The 17,729-nt window shown below is 36.9% G+C and overlaps 1 protein-coding gene across 3 annotated transcripts; it reads right to left on the bottom strand.

Moving 5' to 3' along the window:
• Window positions 1–2,418: 2,418 nt before the first annotated feature.
• Window positions 2,419–17,370, bottom strand: macroh2a1 (macroH2A.1 histone). 3 transcript variants are annotated; one of them, XM_006631773.3, is made up of 9 exons: window positions 17,221–17,370; window positions 14,221–14,407; window positions 12,947–13,053; window positions 12,162–12,359; window positions 11,343–11,453; window positions 9,649–9,748; window positions 7,245–7,334; window positions 5,090–5,264; window positions 2,419–3,059 (listed from the first exon to the last, which is right to left on the bottom strand). In XM_006631773.3, the coding sequence occupies exons 1-9, from the start codon at window positions 17,353–17,355 to the stop codon at window positions 2,894–2,896; spliced, it is 1,269 nt and encodes a 422-aa protein (XP_006631836.2). In that variant the 5' UTR covers window positions 17,356–17,370; the 3' UTR covers window positions 2,419–2,893. The 3 variants fall into 3 exon arrangements, with proteins under 3 accessions (XP_006631836.2, XP_006631838.2, XP_015205065.1); XM_006631775.3 differs by lacking the exon at window positions 9,649–9,748 and adding an exon at window positions 8,610–8,700; XM_015349579.2 differs by having other exon boundaries at window positions 14,221–14,421; window positions 17,221–17,303.
• Between the last annotated feature and the right edge of the window lie 359 nt (window positions 17,371–17,729).

The raw sequence follows: 17,729 nt of genomic DNA, 5'->3' as shown, positions 1-17,729 counted from the left end.
AAACAGCAGGCTTTGGAAGATGAGGCATTTAGAGCTCTGTTCTCAGACCTAATCTGGAAATGCCTTATATGGATGGATAGAACATCATCTTCATAGGTACAATGCCTTCATTGACATTTTTTGCTTTGCAGAGTTATGTATTTTTTCTCTTATTTTTTAATAACAATGGTAATAATGAATGCCAAAAATAAATAGAGAGAATTATTTCTTACCTCTCTAACCCTACCCTCATCCTAAACATTTTATAAAATGGAATGGAATGTCAAAGGTCCTCTATGGCTCCAAGGTTGAAATAACTGACAGAAGAATAACAAATTAAATGTCTTTCTTTTTGTCCTTGCGCTCAAATATCCATTTGTCTATTTCAAAATGGTCTACCGTAAGAGAAAGCCATTGTACAATAAATAATTCTTACTCTTCCAATTGAAGAGGATTACCTTCTTAGTTACTGCCATGGAAAGAAGTACAAAAAAGGAACCCTGTTTGAATATATAGAGCCCAGAAAGTTTTACATTTTCGACTTAAGCTTATTTTTTCTGATCCTTAGGACAGAGTAATAGATTCACTCCAGAGTGGCTTGTATAGTCTAGCATTAAGCGGTTACCCAGAACACCATGATAACTGGTGTTTAGTATGTTTAAATACTTCACAAAATAAATATGAACCATATGAATAATTCAGACCTCTTCATGACTGTGAGAACTGTATTTGCTAATTCTGCCATAAAATGTAAATACATATATAAATGTAAGTGAATAAATTTAAAATAATCCCAGATGGAGCCAATTTATAATTAATAATGGTAAACAATGCTTTGCATAAACTGTGATACTTGTAGGCTTCTCTACAAGGAGACGTGAGACGGCATTCAAAATCCTCAAAATCAGAATGAAATTACACAACAACCAGAGGGAATGAATGGAAATTATATAGAGGTGCTTTATATCCAAATGGTGGTGGGATTGTGGAACAAGCTACTCAGCTATGCTGGAAAAGCCAATACCCTGGCTTCTCTTAAGAAATGGCTGGATGAGATCCTTAGATCAATTAACTACCAACTGCCAAATGAGCAAAAAACGGCAGAATGACATCTTCTCCTTTGTAACCTTTTTTGTGTTCTCATTTTCCTATGAACAAGACAAAAAACAAAGCATTCCACATGCAAACACAGTTATTAATATTGTTTTCTTTTTATAATGGACAAACAGTTCACTGGGTTTCCATTGCGTGTAACGAGGGACAGATTACATTCCATTCTCGTATACTGACAATCTTTGAAGACCGGGTCTTCACCCCCTTGATCTTATGCAGTGTTTGCTTTACTTTATTCTGTTTTTTGTCTCATTTTTCGTGCAAAGAATAAAATCTTATCTTGGGGGTTGGGAAAGGCCTGCAGAAAAATCCGGACCGCTAACAGATGCTTTGAATTTGCTGAGATTTTCCTGAGAGAACCATTGGAAAACCTACCAGTATTTCCTGGGATTATCCCTCAGATGGGCGCGCTCTGAGGAGGTCCGCTATGGCTGCCTCTCTCTCTGGGAAAGTGACCCCCACCCGACTCCTCAGAGCACCCTACTAGCCCCTCCCAGAGACAAGACTGGCCTGGGGCCCTACTGCACTTTTTAACACAACCAAACCACTTAACCGCATAGGAAAGGTGCTTGGGAAAGTCAAATATATGAGCACAGGCTTCAGGTTTACCACTCATCTTATAATGTTTTGAGTCCCGCATGCTTTGGAAAAGGCAAAGTCAGATTTCAGTTTTTTTTAACATTAGCATTTGAAATCATAAATCAAAAACTCTAAAAATCATAAGATGTTAAGAGCACAAAACATTTCTTGTGTAATACATATTTTTATCAGGTTAAAAAAAATCTCCTCTCATACTGTTGAAAGATTAACAGTCAATCACTAGATTTCCACAATCTATGATGTCAACAAAACTCTGATGCTTTTAAAATATTCTGGAATTAATTTTAAATAAGAACTATATTACTTGGAACATTGTGAACTGACAGGTACAGCTTTAGATTAAAAATCACAAGCTATTTTAATGGGAGTATAAAACATGTAAATGTAATTTATTCCTTCAAAAGGTTTGTTGATAATCAGCAGATACATAGCTACACCTAGTGGTCATATGGGAGAACAACTATTAATTTGTACTGATGTGTGAAATGGATCCGATTGTGGCCAGCAAGATGGCTGGAATAAACTTTCACTTTTTCTAAGTTTTTTCATATTTAGTAGCCAATTACCAGTCATGTTAAAATGTTTAAAGAAAGCAGAAAAGAGTAATGATACTGTATTTCTTGAGACTGCCTGACCTACCAATTACACAACAGTTAATGGGAAATTAAAACTCTTTTTCTGAAATTAAAACCACATTTTCTGAAATAAAAAGAAAGAGAATCATACTACCACTTTCCAATATTTTACTAAAACATTTTAAATACACTCCTTGTCTAACATTAAGAATACACAGTAAAAACATAAAAGGTTGTAGCACCTGTTTAAAAAAGAAAAAGAAAAACAATGGTCGCAACACATAGTAGCACAGCACAAATACATAATGTACCTGCCATTTCCCTTCCACATAAAAGATCACAGTATTCCAAACAGTTGGAATGCGATTCTACCTTTCAGTTAAAAGAAATCTAGGAATACCTAAAGGACAAACAATTGATACAGCTGGGAGACAGTGCAGAATTCAAAACCAGATTCTGGCGTTCAACAACATGATTAGGAAATGTTATAATTAAAAGACAAGTTTTTTGCCAAGAATAAATTAAAATAAAAGTGAAACCAGTGATGGTTTCAGATACAGTGAAGCTCATAAAAGGATAAAATGAGAAGTAGGAAAATGAGATGAAGGTGTGTGTGGGGGGGAGACTTAATTAGCATCAAGCTTGGCCATTTCCTGCACATAAATCCCTATACTCTCGCTGTCAAACAGCACAAAGTATACTGTCTTGATTGAAGAGGACATGGTGGAGACAAAGTAGCTGGAGATGGCTTTCAGGATTAGCTGGGCTGCAGTTTGTTTTGGAAAGCCATTCCTAAAAAAGAAAAAAATAAAGAAAAAAGAACAAAGGCAATTGAAGGTGGTGCTTTGCACAGGTTTTGATGGTGAAGTTAGCTGGCATGTCATTTGCACACAGGGGAAGCACACTTGTGTAATTTCTTTCACCTCTGATTTCTTGGAAGTAGTTCTTGGAGGTAGTGTTACTCACAAATCTTTTTTCCCCCCTTTAAGATTCAGGATAAGTGTAAAATGCACTAGTAAGATCTCTTTTAGAATGATGCATGCAATTTTGATAATCATGTTATGAAAAACATACAGTTGCCCTGGGAATCAGTCCAGAGACGGTGACCAAATAATTTTCAGAGCTTAAGGGAATGTCTTGAACTGACAGGCTCAATGAACCCAATTCAAGTATTTAAATCCACTGGAAATTTTCTGATTCATCAATGAAGTACAAACTAGAAGACACAAGAGAAAACTAAGTGAAAGTGCATTTAAAACTGAGAACGGGAGGCATAAAATCACTTTTTTTCACACGAAGGCCTGAAGGAGACTGTGGAACAAGTTACTTAGCATGTAACAGAAATGGATACTTCTTTCAAGAATTAGCTGGATGAAATCCTTAGATCAATAGGCTACTAGCAAATAAATGAGCTGAAAGACTAAATAGCCTATTCCTATTTAAGAAAAAGCTGGATGAGATCCTTGAATCAATTAGCTTTTAACTACCAAACTGGCAAGATGGGCTGAATGGCCTCTGTCTTATGTAACCTTATTTATGTTCTCAAATCTGCATGGAGTTTGTTCTCCCCAAATCATAAGCTTTCCTCCAGGTGTTCTGGTTTTGTACAAAAAACGATGAACTGGCTTTTGTAAAATTTGGCCCTGATCTGATATTGTGCTTGTCTGTATCTGTGTTCGTCCTACGATGGACTGGTGTCCTGTCCAGGTTGTATTCCGCCTTGCGCCCAATGCTTGCTGTGATAGGCTCTAGCTCCCCCTCGAGCCTGAGCTGGATAAGCGGTTATTGAAAGTGATGTGATGATGTGATGTGACCTTTCAAGTTCAAGTTTATTGTCATTATACTCATATACAGGTATATGGTATAACGAAATGCTATTTAGCTAGATCGCAGATGATAAGTAGTAAAAAAACAACAACAATACAATTGTATAATAAAAGAAAGACAACAGGCAGTGCGCAAAAACAACAACAGGTAATGTGCAAAACAACATCAGATGTGCAAAAACATGCATCAACAGGAAGAGATAAAAGGATAGAAAAGTATGGGGAGTGAGCTTTTTGACATGTAAGGCAGAGGTAGATTTCAATGTGTGTTTGAGTTTTTGGTAAGAAAGAAGGCACTGTGAGGTTCAGATCATAGGTGAGAGAGGTGAGAGGCTGGAAGTTTAATAGTTTGATAGTGCAGGGGTAAAAACTGTCAATTCAATTCAAGGTGCTTTATTAGCATGACCGATGGGTACAATTAGTGTTGCCAAAGCAAATAAAATAATGAAATTCACTGTCTCTGAGTCTGGTAGTCCGGACCCGAACGCTCCGGTACCGTTTTCCAGATGGTAGGGGGTCATACAGTCTGTAGCTGGGGTGTGTGGGGTCTTTGATGATGCTTAGAGCTTTCCTCAAGCACCGCCTGTCATAAATGTCCTGTATAGATGGGAGGGCAACCCTAGTAATGGACTGGGCAGTTTTCACCACCCGTTGTAGGGCTTTGCGGTCAGCAATACTGCAGTTGCCATATCACACTGCGATGCAACCTGTCAGTGTGCTTTCTGTAGTGCATCTGTAATAGTGAAGATCTGGGGTCCTTTGCGCTAGTCAGTAAATTAGACTTATATATTTTCTTCTCTTTCTTGTGTGGGTACATGGATTCCTGTGGAAGGGGGGGCAGCCGCCTTGGCTTTCCTGCTATAACAACTTATCTGTGAATTCCCAAAGCTCAGAACAACATTTCAATGAAACCCCTTTGTGTGTTTTGCCAAAACAGCAAACATTGGGCACCAAGTGTTCTGCTTACTCTTTAGGAAGGCAGAGAACCGGTTTTACCTGCCACTGCCGATTGATGGGAACGCCACCGACTTCAGCTTCTTTTCGTCTGCCAGGGCCAGGCAGTTCTTGACCGTTTTCTCCAGAAGCTCCTCACACTTGTCTGAGCCCCAGCCTGGGCTGTTACAGTGGATGACAAACTTAGCTGGAAGGCCATGACCCGCTGTCAGTGCGGCTGTGTGAAAAAACAACAACAATCAGCTCAGGAAAGGGCTCTTCCAAAATACATTTATACTGCATTCCTTCAGGTGTACCATTCAGTTTATAACTCAGTCAGACTGCTCCGGTTCTTTAATTGAATGCACAGTGATTGCAGTTTGACATCCTATATACAGTCCTTTGTATCCAAGACATAACATTGCCAAAATAACACACAAATAAATTAAATGTATGCTCTGTGCATTGCAGAGAACCAATTGCAAAGCACTGAAATCTTAAGCATGATTCTTCAGAATGAAATAATTATTGTGTGCTTTCCCCAAAACCAAATTTAACTGAAAACAACAAATTCTAATTTTGAAAGGGGAAGAACAGCTTAAATTGAAATTATGAAATTATTTTAAAAAGTTCAATGAAGAGCGATTTCTAAAAAACAACTTGAACTTGTTTTGTATTCTTTTAACAGGGACGTGAGGCTAGAAGGTGTTGTATCTGACTGGAAAGATGCTGGGAATCACTTTTCCAGAGGGACGGGACGTTTAGAATCCACAAGAAAGTGACATTGGAGAAAGAATCTTGGCTTTCATAGACTGTAGTAATTGAGAAGTTCTGTTTATTTTAGTTTCTAACAACTTCTCTTACATCAGCAACCACAGTATTTCTTTGCCAAATCCTAAAAAGCTGTGTGCTGAGAAATGGCCCAATCTAATTTAATTACTTCTATTCACTGCTGTGGGTCTGTTAGATCTATAAATTCAATGTTGATGCAAATCTGAAACACAGATGTATTGCGATTAATGGGATGAATCTGCTATAAATATTTTGCAAAAATACAACTGAACACAAAGAAAATGAACTCTATTCTAATAAGTAGTGCTTGGCGTTCAGCATTTTGTAAAAAAATATTTGAGCATTTTTAGTGCACATTTTTTAAAAAAATAAGGAAGCATTTTGCTGTCTTCTCTTGAAAGTACAGTAACATCTTATGCTGTCATTCATTTCAGCATCATGAAATTATAGTAACCCCAAAAGACATCCAAATATGTTAAAGTTATTATTACTCACACCCATAAAATGGGTAAAATTCTTCATGAGTATAGCGGTTCACTGCTCCTGACCTTATGCTAGTATTACAGTATTAAAGGTACCTGCGAGTACAGAACTCACCTTGCTGGGATACTGATTAACTACAGGTCAATCCCTACTAAACACAGCTACCCATTAGCTGCAACAAACTGTACAAAAGTATCTTGCTCAAGGACACAACAGCAGGTCACAGAAGGATTTGAATCTGAAACTAACTAGTCTAACCAGAGCCCTAACTCGTACTCAGCACTGACCCCTTATTATTTAACCAGGTGATTAGTAGAAGTGATAACTTAATATAAACAATAATTACTTGCAAATCTTGACCTCATCTTTACAGTTTTGTGGGCTCTAAAGTGGGTTTACTTTTAGTGTGCTTATTTGGCAACCCTAAAAGTGTCAAAAATGGTACTGAGGCATTCAAGTAAAAAATAAAAAAGCCAGTTCATTTTTAGTTCATTTTAATTAAGCTAAGTAAATCCAAACTTCTGTCTTTGAAAGAAGTGGCTACTGCTTGAAGACACGATGAACAGGGAGCCAGTTCACAAAGCTGTGAGACTGAAACACACATTCCAGCAGAATTTTGGCAGCCTGTCTGTAAAGAGACCAACAGGGGCCTACAAAATGCCAATGCCTTAATTAAGTGCTTGGATTGAAATCACTGCAACACAAGTGAGGTCATGTGACATCATGTTTGGAAAGTGTGAGCAAACCATTTCCAAGGTGCCTGCAGTATATATGTCACATGTCTGCCAGGGCAGTGGAGGAAAATGTCCTATAAATCCAATATTTTATCTTTGCCTATAAACTCCAAGACAAAGTTGATGTAATACAGCCTTGTGCAAAAGCGACTCAGAACTGGCCACAATAAAAGGTACTCCTGCTTCCAGCTAAAGGAGCCAAGAGGTACCTCCTGCTACATCCAAAGGTCCGTTCTTCTTGCGCAGCTCGCTGATGGCCTCCGTGAACTCCTTGCCTCCTTTCTTCTCCAGGGCATTACCTAAGAAATGACATTCCTGGATCATGGGAAATCAGCCGAGATAAGCAACGTCTGTGTTTGGGTTAAGCAGGTAAGGGATGCTAAAGCAAGCCAGTTCACCCATTTTCACACTGCATTTTGGAACCTCTCTGGACACCACACACACTCCATGTGAAACCACTACTGCATGATCTGAGTACGTACTAATTAAGCCCATCTTTTTCCTAATGAAAACAGAACGCATAACTTTTGTTGGTGAGATTTAAGAGACTGCAAATGTCATTTATAAATTCCTTATAACTTGTTGTATATTAGGATGATTAATAACTTGGTTGGAACAAACCTCTACTAATGATTAATTAACAAAACATGGCTTGTCCTAATATCAATTCTTTATTAGTGGATACTTTTTAATGGGTTGCTATACATTTATAAAATGTCATTTGCAGCTCCCCTTTCCACCTTTTCATTTATCGAAAGAGTTGTCTTTCCATAGAGCTCAACTCCATTCAATGTATGAAAGAGAGCATGCTGCCTCAGCCAGAATCAACATTAACAGAGTGGAAAAATGCAGTGTGTGTTGGTACCCTGAGAGGAGAAGACAAATCTGACTGAAAGTCATTCACACTGCCCACAGTCTGATTCAGAATGCAGATAGTGCTGTGATCCACTAAAATTGTATTAGTCAATCAAATTTAGTTATTGCCATTTCTTTTAAAAGTTAAATGCAAAGCACTTTCTGCACTTCTTCTCTGCTCTTCCAGAACTCATGGAACAAATAGTAATGCAGTATTCTAATTTGTTTTTTGTAAAAGCAGAAAAATAACCTGGCAGCACTTGGGAAAGCAAGGATTTGGTTTTAACCTTTTAAAGGGAAAAGGCAACACAATAAAGCCTTTACATACAAGACAGAGATTAAAAAAAGGTTAAATGATAATAATCCAATTTGATTTGTGAGCAATTATCAAGAAACTCAAGAACTGTACTAGCAGCTGAAACTACTTCTTAGGCCCTGTGTGTATTTCTTTCACCAATAACAAGCTTGTGTACTTCAAATTATTGCATAAGGACCTCCATGTGCCATGTGTAGAAACCCTGCAGAAAGTATGAAGGGAAAGAAGATGCACTTCTTCTTTTATTGGAAACACATGCTAATATAGATTAAATACATACAAATCTGTGCAAGTAGTATCTGGAAGAGGGAAGAAGATGCACTGAAAGGAACGCCCCTCAAAGAACTGAGGCTGGCTGGCATCAGCACAAACAGAGAGTGCCACAGTGAGAAAATTCCATTACCTACTTCACCACCAGTGTAGAGGTCGGAATTGGTCGGGTGAACAACAGCGTCGCTGTCGATGTTGGCAATGTCAGCCTGCACAACTTGCAACTATAACAACAACAGGCAAATAACAGGGCATCAACCACTGGGGGAAGGTAAGCCAAATGGGAAAAACTCAAAGAAATTCCTCCCAGGGCAGGCGCCTCCTTTATAAGATGTACAAGAAAAGAGAGGGCAGATCACAAAAGAATCAAATTGTGTCTAATGGAGCATGATATCCTTTAAGATGGTCTAAGACACAACAGAGTACAATGAAATGCTATGAGTGGGTTTAAACTTTTCTGCGGAGATTTAGCAAAATCCTTGAAAGCTGACAAAAACAAAATTCAGGTTGATTTTCTTTATTGTCTCTTAACAAGTAAGAGACCAAAGTAATACAATATCTACAGTACAAAGCCATTTGTATTGTATTATTTATATTTATATTAATAATTGTATTATTAATTATACTTGGATAGATCATTTAAAGACGTTCTTTAAAGGATTTTTCAAATCCATACAGCACAAAATGTCTTTGGCGTAACTTAGAGCTGACATGGAATGAATGGAAAACAATTTCTTGAGAATTACAACTCATGGTAATTAAGATGTCTGTGAAGGTGCTTCCTAATTCTTTTTAATCTACTCCTTGTAATGTTCACAAAAAATAAACTGAATGAGAGGTTCAAGGATCATTTCAGGAGAAATAAATCAAATAGTGTATTTTTAATGTTTTAACAGTTTTACTCTTCTGGAAATATGAAACTTATATTTAACACACTCTCATTTGCTCATTTTCCTGCTTTATACTACTAGAGCATCTAGCAATATATGCAAGGACTTTGCAGTTTGCAGAACAATCTGCCAATCCAGAGATTATTTGAAATTGAAACTACATGTAAGATTCCACATGGGGAACAACATGGGTATCTCAAGGTGTATTTGTACTGAAGATTGTTTTGATTCTTTTCCTGGCAGCTCTAAGTCAGTGGTGAGAAATGGCCATGCCCCATTTACCTAGATCATCTTTAAGGTCAATGTCAGCATTGGTGGGATTGATTATACCCTCCACGTCAAAGCCAGCCAAGTTACTGATTTCACTGTGAATAAGGTTCAGCTGAAAAGAAAGCATGCCGCAGGGAAGAGCAGCACAGTTAGCACTTTCACAAAGGAACCTTGTAAAGCAGCAAAATCAAACCAATTCAGCATAAAATGAACAAATAAATAGCAAGAGCGCAAAAGTATACCCATTAAAAACGATATTCCTCCATTGTGAAGGATTTTTTTTCACTCTTGTTGTATTATATGGTCACTCACACCATAAGTGTCAGTACTGGTAAATGAACTTGGTTAACACCACCTTTGTTTCATTATTTTAGAGTAATCCACTATCAGAACTCTTTTTCTATTGCATGTTCATTTGGCCTTATACATTTGAGAAATTGAAAAAAAGAAAATGTTCTGCTTTTGTAAAGTGTAAGGGGTTGTATCGCTGAATACACAGCTGTGTATGTTCTGCTATATAAACTGTATAAACTGTGCTCTGCTACATAAACTGTGAGCACAAATACTACTGTATATAAAAACCAAAGAATATGGATGCATATTCTATAATACCATATATTTTCTTTACAAAATATATCTCCTGTGTTATCCAATGAAGGGACGATTTCTTAAGAATATTGTAATTTTCAATAACAACTTTAGTTAACATTTCCTAAGTGGTATTGAGGCATACTGTATACAGCTTTTAATATATAAGACCAAACATTTAACTAATATAGTGGACATCTCATTTTTATGTAAATGTTAATGTCAGTAAAATAAGCAGAATTAACAATATAAAAGTAGTAGCACTGTTCAGTCAGAATCTAATAGCACAAACATCATGCAGCAAAGACATTTATATTCAAAACCCCTATTCCACATCTTCTGTAGGATTTCAACATTGCCTTTCTACCCTATTACAGTGGAAATTTAACTTTACATAAACAGTGCAGAGAGAAAGCAGGAAATAGTCAAGGACTGGCCATACTTGGAAACAGGTTTCTAGGTGAAAGGTTGACAATGCAGCCACCCAGTGAATTAACTTAAGACTTCATTGGCTGCTCTTTTGTAGCCAACATTTTTGAAAGCTTTAGTAAATATTTATACACGTGAAAGTTAAAAACTGGATAAGTATAAAAAGTAAAGTCAGCCATGTCACTTTAATTTCCAGTGGATCAATATGTAAGTATGCATTACAAATTGGACAAATAGTAATTGTCAAAAGCTGCACAAAAAATCTTTTAATATTTAGATGCGTATGCATTCTCTGTGTGTAATTTATTGGTTTTATAGTTCTAGGTCTGAACTGAACATAATTTCCCCCCCTCAATTTAATTAGCTTGTCTTCAGCATTAACCTTGGTGCACTTGTTTTTCAGACTACATGAGGAGGAATGCGTCTTCTATTCACTGAAGTGGAGCTTTCTCTAGAATTATCTCCAAGTGGATGAGAGTTCAATTAATGTGCAGCTGTCCAGATGAGGAGGAAGTCAGAGGCAGCTTCACTTCATTCAGATTTACTGAGGAAGGGCTGTAGACTACAAGTTATGGCATTTTTCAATGTAAATGAAAGCAGATGCTGTAAATTTACTGGAAAAGGGGCATTTACAGGAAAAGTGTGAATTAATTGGAAGTGCTTGACAAGAGTGAAGGAAAAATTAGTACCTTTTGTCCTAGGAAGAGGCTCTTGGTGGACAGGATGGTGAACCCATCTGCAGGAGTGCCTTCAGTAGTGCTGTCTGCGCTGGCTGCTTTGCTCACCTCGCCCTGTTTCTTCTGGAGTAATACAAGAGCAATTAATGGACAGAGAGACGTATTGCTTGGGTGATGACAGTGGTATACCAGTATATTTATAAATTCTCACACCCTTCTTCTTTATTCTTAGCAGAAAATGCCAACACGTAATTATGCATGTGTGGTGATACATCCATCAATTTTCTAACCATTTCCTCCAATTCATGGTCACGGGGGAGCCAGAGCCTATCCCGGCAAGGAACACGAGCAAGGCAGGGTACATCCTGCACTGGCCAGTCCATAACAAGGAGCACATAGACGGAGACACAAATACACACTCACACCTAGAGCCTGCTTTCTCAGAAACCAATTAAACTACCAGTATGTTTTTGGACTATGGGAGGAAACTGGAACACCCAGAGGAAACCAACATGAACTTGGGGAGAACATACAAACTTCAGGCAGGCAGCAGCCCAGGTTCGGAACTGAACCCAGGGCTCTAGCACTGAGAGGCTAACCACTGTGCCACCGAGTGTTGATACAATTACAATTATTAAGAAATAATGACACACAATTTCGTCTCCTGCTGTTCTAAAGGACTGGCATAAGGAGAATGATCTTATGCACTACTTTTGCAAGTAGGCATTTTTTAACTATTTTGGTATGAATTCATGCCTCTAAACAAAGTTATGATGTTCCTTAAAGAAAAGGCATTGCATCAAAGGTGGAGGTGAGTGATGTCTGGCTTACCTTGGACTTCCCGGCTCCCTTTCTGCCCCCTGCCTTCTTTGCTGTCGATTTCTTCACAGGAGAAGACTTAGATTTCTTGACTGGAGGCGGGGTTATGATGGCTTCCAGTTTCCCCTTGGATCCTCGCTTTTTAGCCAACAGCTCTGGATGAATATTAGGCAGAACGCCCCCCGCAGCTATTGTTACTCCCTTCAGCAGCTATGAATGGGAAAACACACTATGAAGGAATGCTTTTTTTAAATGAGGAGGTAAAATACTGGAAACACAAAAGGGCGCATGTCCATTCAAGAAGAATCACATAAATATCTTTGGACACTAAGGAAGTTTCCATTTTGCACAGAATATTATTGCTGGTAGAACACATTACAATCTTTTTTTCTCTTCTATTTTAGGCCCTGTGAAATGCATAAGACCTAGGCACAAAAAAATGGTTTGTGTCTGTACCACTATAAAAAACCAAGACTCTGTACTTTACAAAATATTCAGATTCAAATACCTACTGATTGCAACATACACATGAGTGATGTAAAATGATGTTACATCACCAACAAAGCTAAGTTCCTTTACTGTTTTCAGATTTAAGTACATTTCTATGATACCGAGTCTAGTGTTTTAGCTTGAGGTTAATGTTCTCCACAGAGCACTTGTGACCCTGGCCCTTATATTTAATTCTGAATATTGAAAATCAAGTGGTGGAAAATATAATTCCAAATTAGAGTGCCAGCCTTGGCTTATAGTGCCGGAAACCTATCATAATTATGGTCTTAAAACACCAAAAGTAACACCTGGTTGAGTTCTTCATCATTTGCGATAGCCAACAGGATATGCCTGGGAGTGACCCGTCCTTTTTTGTTATCCCGGGCAGCATTCCCAGCTAGCTCCAAGATTTCAGCTGAAACATAAAATTAAAGGAAATTATAATTCATTTCTAAGAACAGCATTTTAAGGGACTCAAATATACAAAAACCCAAGAAATTCAACATTTGAGCTTTTTTGTCCCTTCGTGTGTGTCTCATTGCCTCTCTATTGAGTATATTTCCTGAGAGGATTATGTATAATTATTCTTATAAACCAAGCTTACTGCAAGGAGGATGTACTGCGTGTCCAACAGAAAGTGCATTCTCACAGCAAAATAAGATATATTCCACTCTTTAATACATTTAAATGTTTAACTTTGGTAATGTCTTGATAAAATGAAAGTGACACTAATACTCATACTAATTGATTTAAAAAAAGTTGATATAAAAAACTGTAAATCAAGTCAGGGATTCAGTGTTTCAAAACAGCATATTTAAAAGGGATAAAAAAACTTGTTAGAAAATTAACAAGCTAACCTAATGTGGGTGAACAATATCCAAGCAATTCTCCAAAATGCATCAAAGCATTTTTCACATCAGATAGGCCTTGTTATCATCACTCACCACCTAGTATTGTGGATTATCACATGTAAAACAACTGTGTTTACACATTCCTGTGTAGTTTAAATGTTTATCAGTGGTGTTTAAGTGACTTCTCTGTAGAAACACATGAGAACAGCTGTGAACAAGCCTTTCAACCCTAATCACTATTTGTAAAGACCATTTTAAGCACTGCTGTAGTGTATTTCTTGCTACTGTGAATTTATAATAACCTCCAAACAAAAACAAAACATGTTTAATGCAATATCCTTTACTAATTGACATTTCTTGAGTAAGCAGGACTTAAGATCTGATTTTCTACATGGATTACCTTAGATAATTAGATTATTTTTGTTTTTGGCACAGCCCTTTTCAGGGTACTACATGAACCTTTTTATTTTCAACCTCAACAAGGCAGCAAACAAAGAAATATACATGTGAAACAAAACTGAAAAAAAGTGAAATGGCCTCTATTGCTTTAAGTATTATTTGTAACTAAACATATATGTATTCAATATTTAATTCTGGATATATATCTATATTGATTAGGTATCTGGTACTTTTTGGATATATAAAAAATGAACTATTTATTGTAATATAAATGAAACAGGAGATAAAAAACTCCTAAGATCAAAGTACAGAGAGAGTTGCATAGTTCTCACCAGTTAGGTATTCCAGGACTGCTGCCATGTAAACTGGGGCTCCTACTCCAATCCTATATTTGGGGTGCCCCTTCTTAATGTAGCGCAGCATTCTGCCCACAGGGAAAATAACCCCAGCCTTCGCAGACCGAGATGTCTTTGTAGTCTTCTTCTTTCCTCCTCGGCTAGACATAGTGCTGTTGCCAGTCTGAAATTGTAGGTCTGGAGAAGTGAAAAAAACTCAATGCCACGGAAACTAATGTTCTGTTTACTCTCCTCAACATGTCTGTACAGATATTTATTGAAATACCTAACAAGAGCATTTTAGTGGGGGTAAAAACACTTTCACAGTTTCCGATTTAGCAGTATAATTTGCCAGCAGCTTTATGATCCTGCAACTCACAACTAACAACCCACTGATGCTAAGCAGGTGTGAGTCCTGTCAGTACCTGGATGGATGACCTCCTGGCAAAGCTAAGGTTGCTGCTGGAAGTGGTGTTAGTGGTGTCAGTGGGGTCAGCAGGGCGCACTCACCCTAAAGTCTGTGTGAGCACTAATGCCCCAGTGTAGTGATGGGGACATAGCCCAAGGGCCCAGTCCTTTGTACGAGATGCAAACACCGAGGTCCGGACTCTCTGTGGTCATTAAAAATTCCTGGATGTTTCTCGAAATAAGTAGGGGTCTTACCCTTGCATCCTGTCCAAATTTTCCCTAGGCCTTTACAAATCGTGGCCTCCTAATAATCCCCATCTATGAATTGGCTTCATCACTCTGTTCTGCTCTCCACTGATAGCTGGTGTGTGGTGAGTATTCTGGCATACTATGCCTGCCATCCAGGTGATGGCTGCACATTGGTGGTGGTGGGGAGTCCCCATTACATGTAAAGGTCTTTTGAGTGAAGTCTCCAGAAAAGTGCTATATAATTGTAAGATTTTAAAAAATAAATTAATGAATTATTATGATGATCATTATTATGTGTTGCAGACATACAAGTATCAAACACATTTTTCACAAAAAAGTTCTGAATTTTGTTCAGCATCTTAAAAAAAGATAAATTTAAGTTTTTTCTCTATCACCTTTTCCAGCAATAGCACAAGTATGTAAAATCATAATATACTTGTAGAAATATGGCCTAAATGTAAAACACAAGCAGCGCTTTCATTTATTTAAGAGGTCACAGTCCTGTAAATTGTGAACATTTTAGTTTAATTATATTGACCTTTTTAAAATAGATCTCAGTTAAATAATTTAAAAGAGAATGCGGTGGTTTACTACACCGGTAACAATTAGATACTGCTGTAATAAAATATGAGTTTAATTCCTATATACTGTAGATCACATTCTGACTGATCTATGTCTTCCTATTACAGGCTTTACCTGTCTGGCTTTTGTTTAGATGCATTTTAATTCTCTACTTCCTCAGGGGCACACTTGCCTTTCAGGTACAGGTTGCTAGGCAACAGCTTCTTAACTCCCAAATGACTAGTCTTTTGTTTAAGTGCCTCATGTGGAGTTTACAAATTACACCACTAATTTTACAGAGTAACAATAGATTACAACACATTAAGTAAAAGAAAATATTTAAAATGTGTCATATAACAACAATTATGATATAATAATATATAATAGTGTATACTAAATATCTAATTAGCAATAAGAGATTTCTGGAGGGACATAAAAAATAAAAACATCTCACATATGAGTTATGAAAGCAACGTCTATAATGTATATGCTAACTCGTCAGCAACGCAAACATGTCACTTCAAATGTAAATCGTGGGTTACAGATTACTAAAAGGGATTACTTCTGTGAGCAGTAAAAATGTAAATAGATTACTCACAGCTACAATATTGTAGCTACATTTAATACATGCAATACTATAGCTACAGATATACTGATTAATAAGACAGGAATTAGTATTAAAACACATAACAATAAGAGAAAAATAGAGAGGAAAACAGCTGAATACCAGGTTTTATATAAACATCAGTGTAAGGTACTTAATTAAAATTCCAGGGTCCTCGGAGAAAAGCATTTTGTGCAACATGAAGTAGATAACTGCTGTTTTTGTGTGACAGAAATGTTTTGTATTCAGGTATCACTTTTTTCAAGCGTCTTCAATTCTGCATGGTTTTTGAATGATCAGAATCACTGAGTTAATACACTTTATATAAAACGTTGGTTACTTTATTTGCATTCTAGTCAATGTTTTATAACAAATAAAACGTTATTATACAATTCGAAGAGGCCAAATATTGGTACCACATTCTAAAGTTAATACAGAATTAAAAACGGTATTACTATTATATTATAAAACGGTAAACACTGATTTTTTTGTTACTGTCACTGTCACTGTCTTTGGCTGTAGCAAATATAAAAATGAACATCAGAAATACGAATGTGCAAAGTGTACTACATTAACCATAATATTCTGTAGACACGAACTATTTTCTCCCCTCAGGATGTATAGCTAAAGGGTATTAAAAGTAAACAGAAAACATACTGTTCTATATTACCACTTTCTCATTTTTCACGTTTTTCCATCTTATGATATAAAGTATAATTAATATATAGATATTTATATGTTGTTAAATATGCATATTACATAAAACAAAAAAAATGAAATACTGGAAATAATGTCGTGTTAGAAACTAGAATGGTTCGGTTTCCGGGTTTTGAAATGTTACCATAAAAGAAATATACAAAATATTACCAAACATTAATGACACAAATAATGAGACAACAATCTGTGTTATACATGACACATGTTTTCTCCCGCAAAGATATTACGCAGCAGTATGCTTTTTGTTTTCATCAGCGGGGCTGCGATTCTGCTAAACATAAATGTAGCCTATAAATACAATTCAAGTCACACGGCCCTGATCTACAAGTAAAATGGGTAGACTGGGTTAAAGACGTGACTGGTAAGGCAGATGATGTTTTTCCAGAAAAAAAATGCGGCGTTTGATTTTTCAGGGCGAAACAGGTGTAAATTAATATCAAAGAATGTCAGTTACTTACAGAATAAAGCACAGCAATATGTCTACTGTCTCCTGCAGCTCCAATAAAACAAGCCTGGGCAGTGTCTCCGATTCCCACAATCCATAGCGACCTATCTATGTAACTGCTCTCTAAAGAGGAAGCAGTTACTAGCATTTCGCTGTAATTAACCGGAATCTTGATAAATGCTCAACAGCTGGTGCCGGTATTAATGTTTTGATTGCAAGTAGACTCAACTAAACACTTTCTTTCATGTACAACATTATTTAATTTGAATTAGAAGTAAGTATACTCTGTTTTATTGACTTTCGTTTAACCTTAAAATCGGTCAACAAACGAGGCTTTTCGTTGAGCAGACATAAAAGCAGGTTTCAAAGTCTGCCTTTATTGATCACAACATAGTTATGTTTAAAATAAACGTGTTTCACTTGGGCAAATAGTCTGCATTGCTAAGCAACAAAAATAATATTCAGGTTAAGTGGGTATTTGCGTCTGTAAGTCTGTAAAGCCTTAACAAATGCATAACGAAA

Source organism: Lepisosteus oculatus, chromosome 11 (assembly GCF_040954835.1).
Source record: "Lepisosteus oculatus isolate fLepOcu1 chromosome 11, fLepOcu1.hap2, whole genome shotgun sequence".
Taxonomy (NCBI): Eukaryota; Metazoa; Chordata; class Actinopteri; order Semionotiformes; family Lepisosteidae; genus Lepisosteus; species Lepisosteus oculatus.
This window is presented reverse-complemented; position numbering and strand designations above follow the sequence as displayed.

Excerpts from the sequence above, each read along its gene's own strand:
- macroh2a1 (XM_006631773.3), bottom strand. The coding sequence starts at position 17,355 with ATGCTAGTAACTGCTTCCTCTTTAGAGAGCAGTTACATAGATAGGTCG. Across the intron at positions 13,054-14,220 it reads AGTCCTGGAATACCTAACTG|CTGAAATCTTGGAGCTAGCT; the intron begins GTGAGAACTATG and ends TTTATGTTTCAG. Across the intron at positions 5,265-7,244 it reads ACCTTTGGATGTAGCAGGAG|CCGCACTGACAGCGGGTCAT; the intron begins GTACCTCTTGGC and ends TTTTTCACACAG.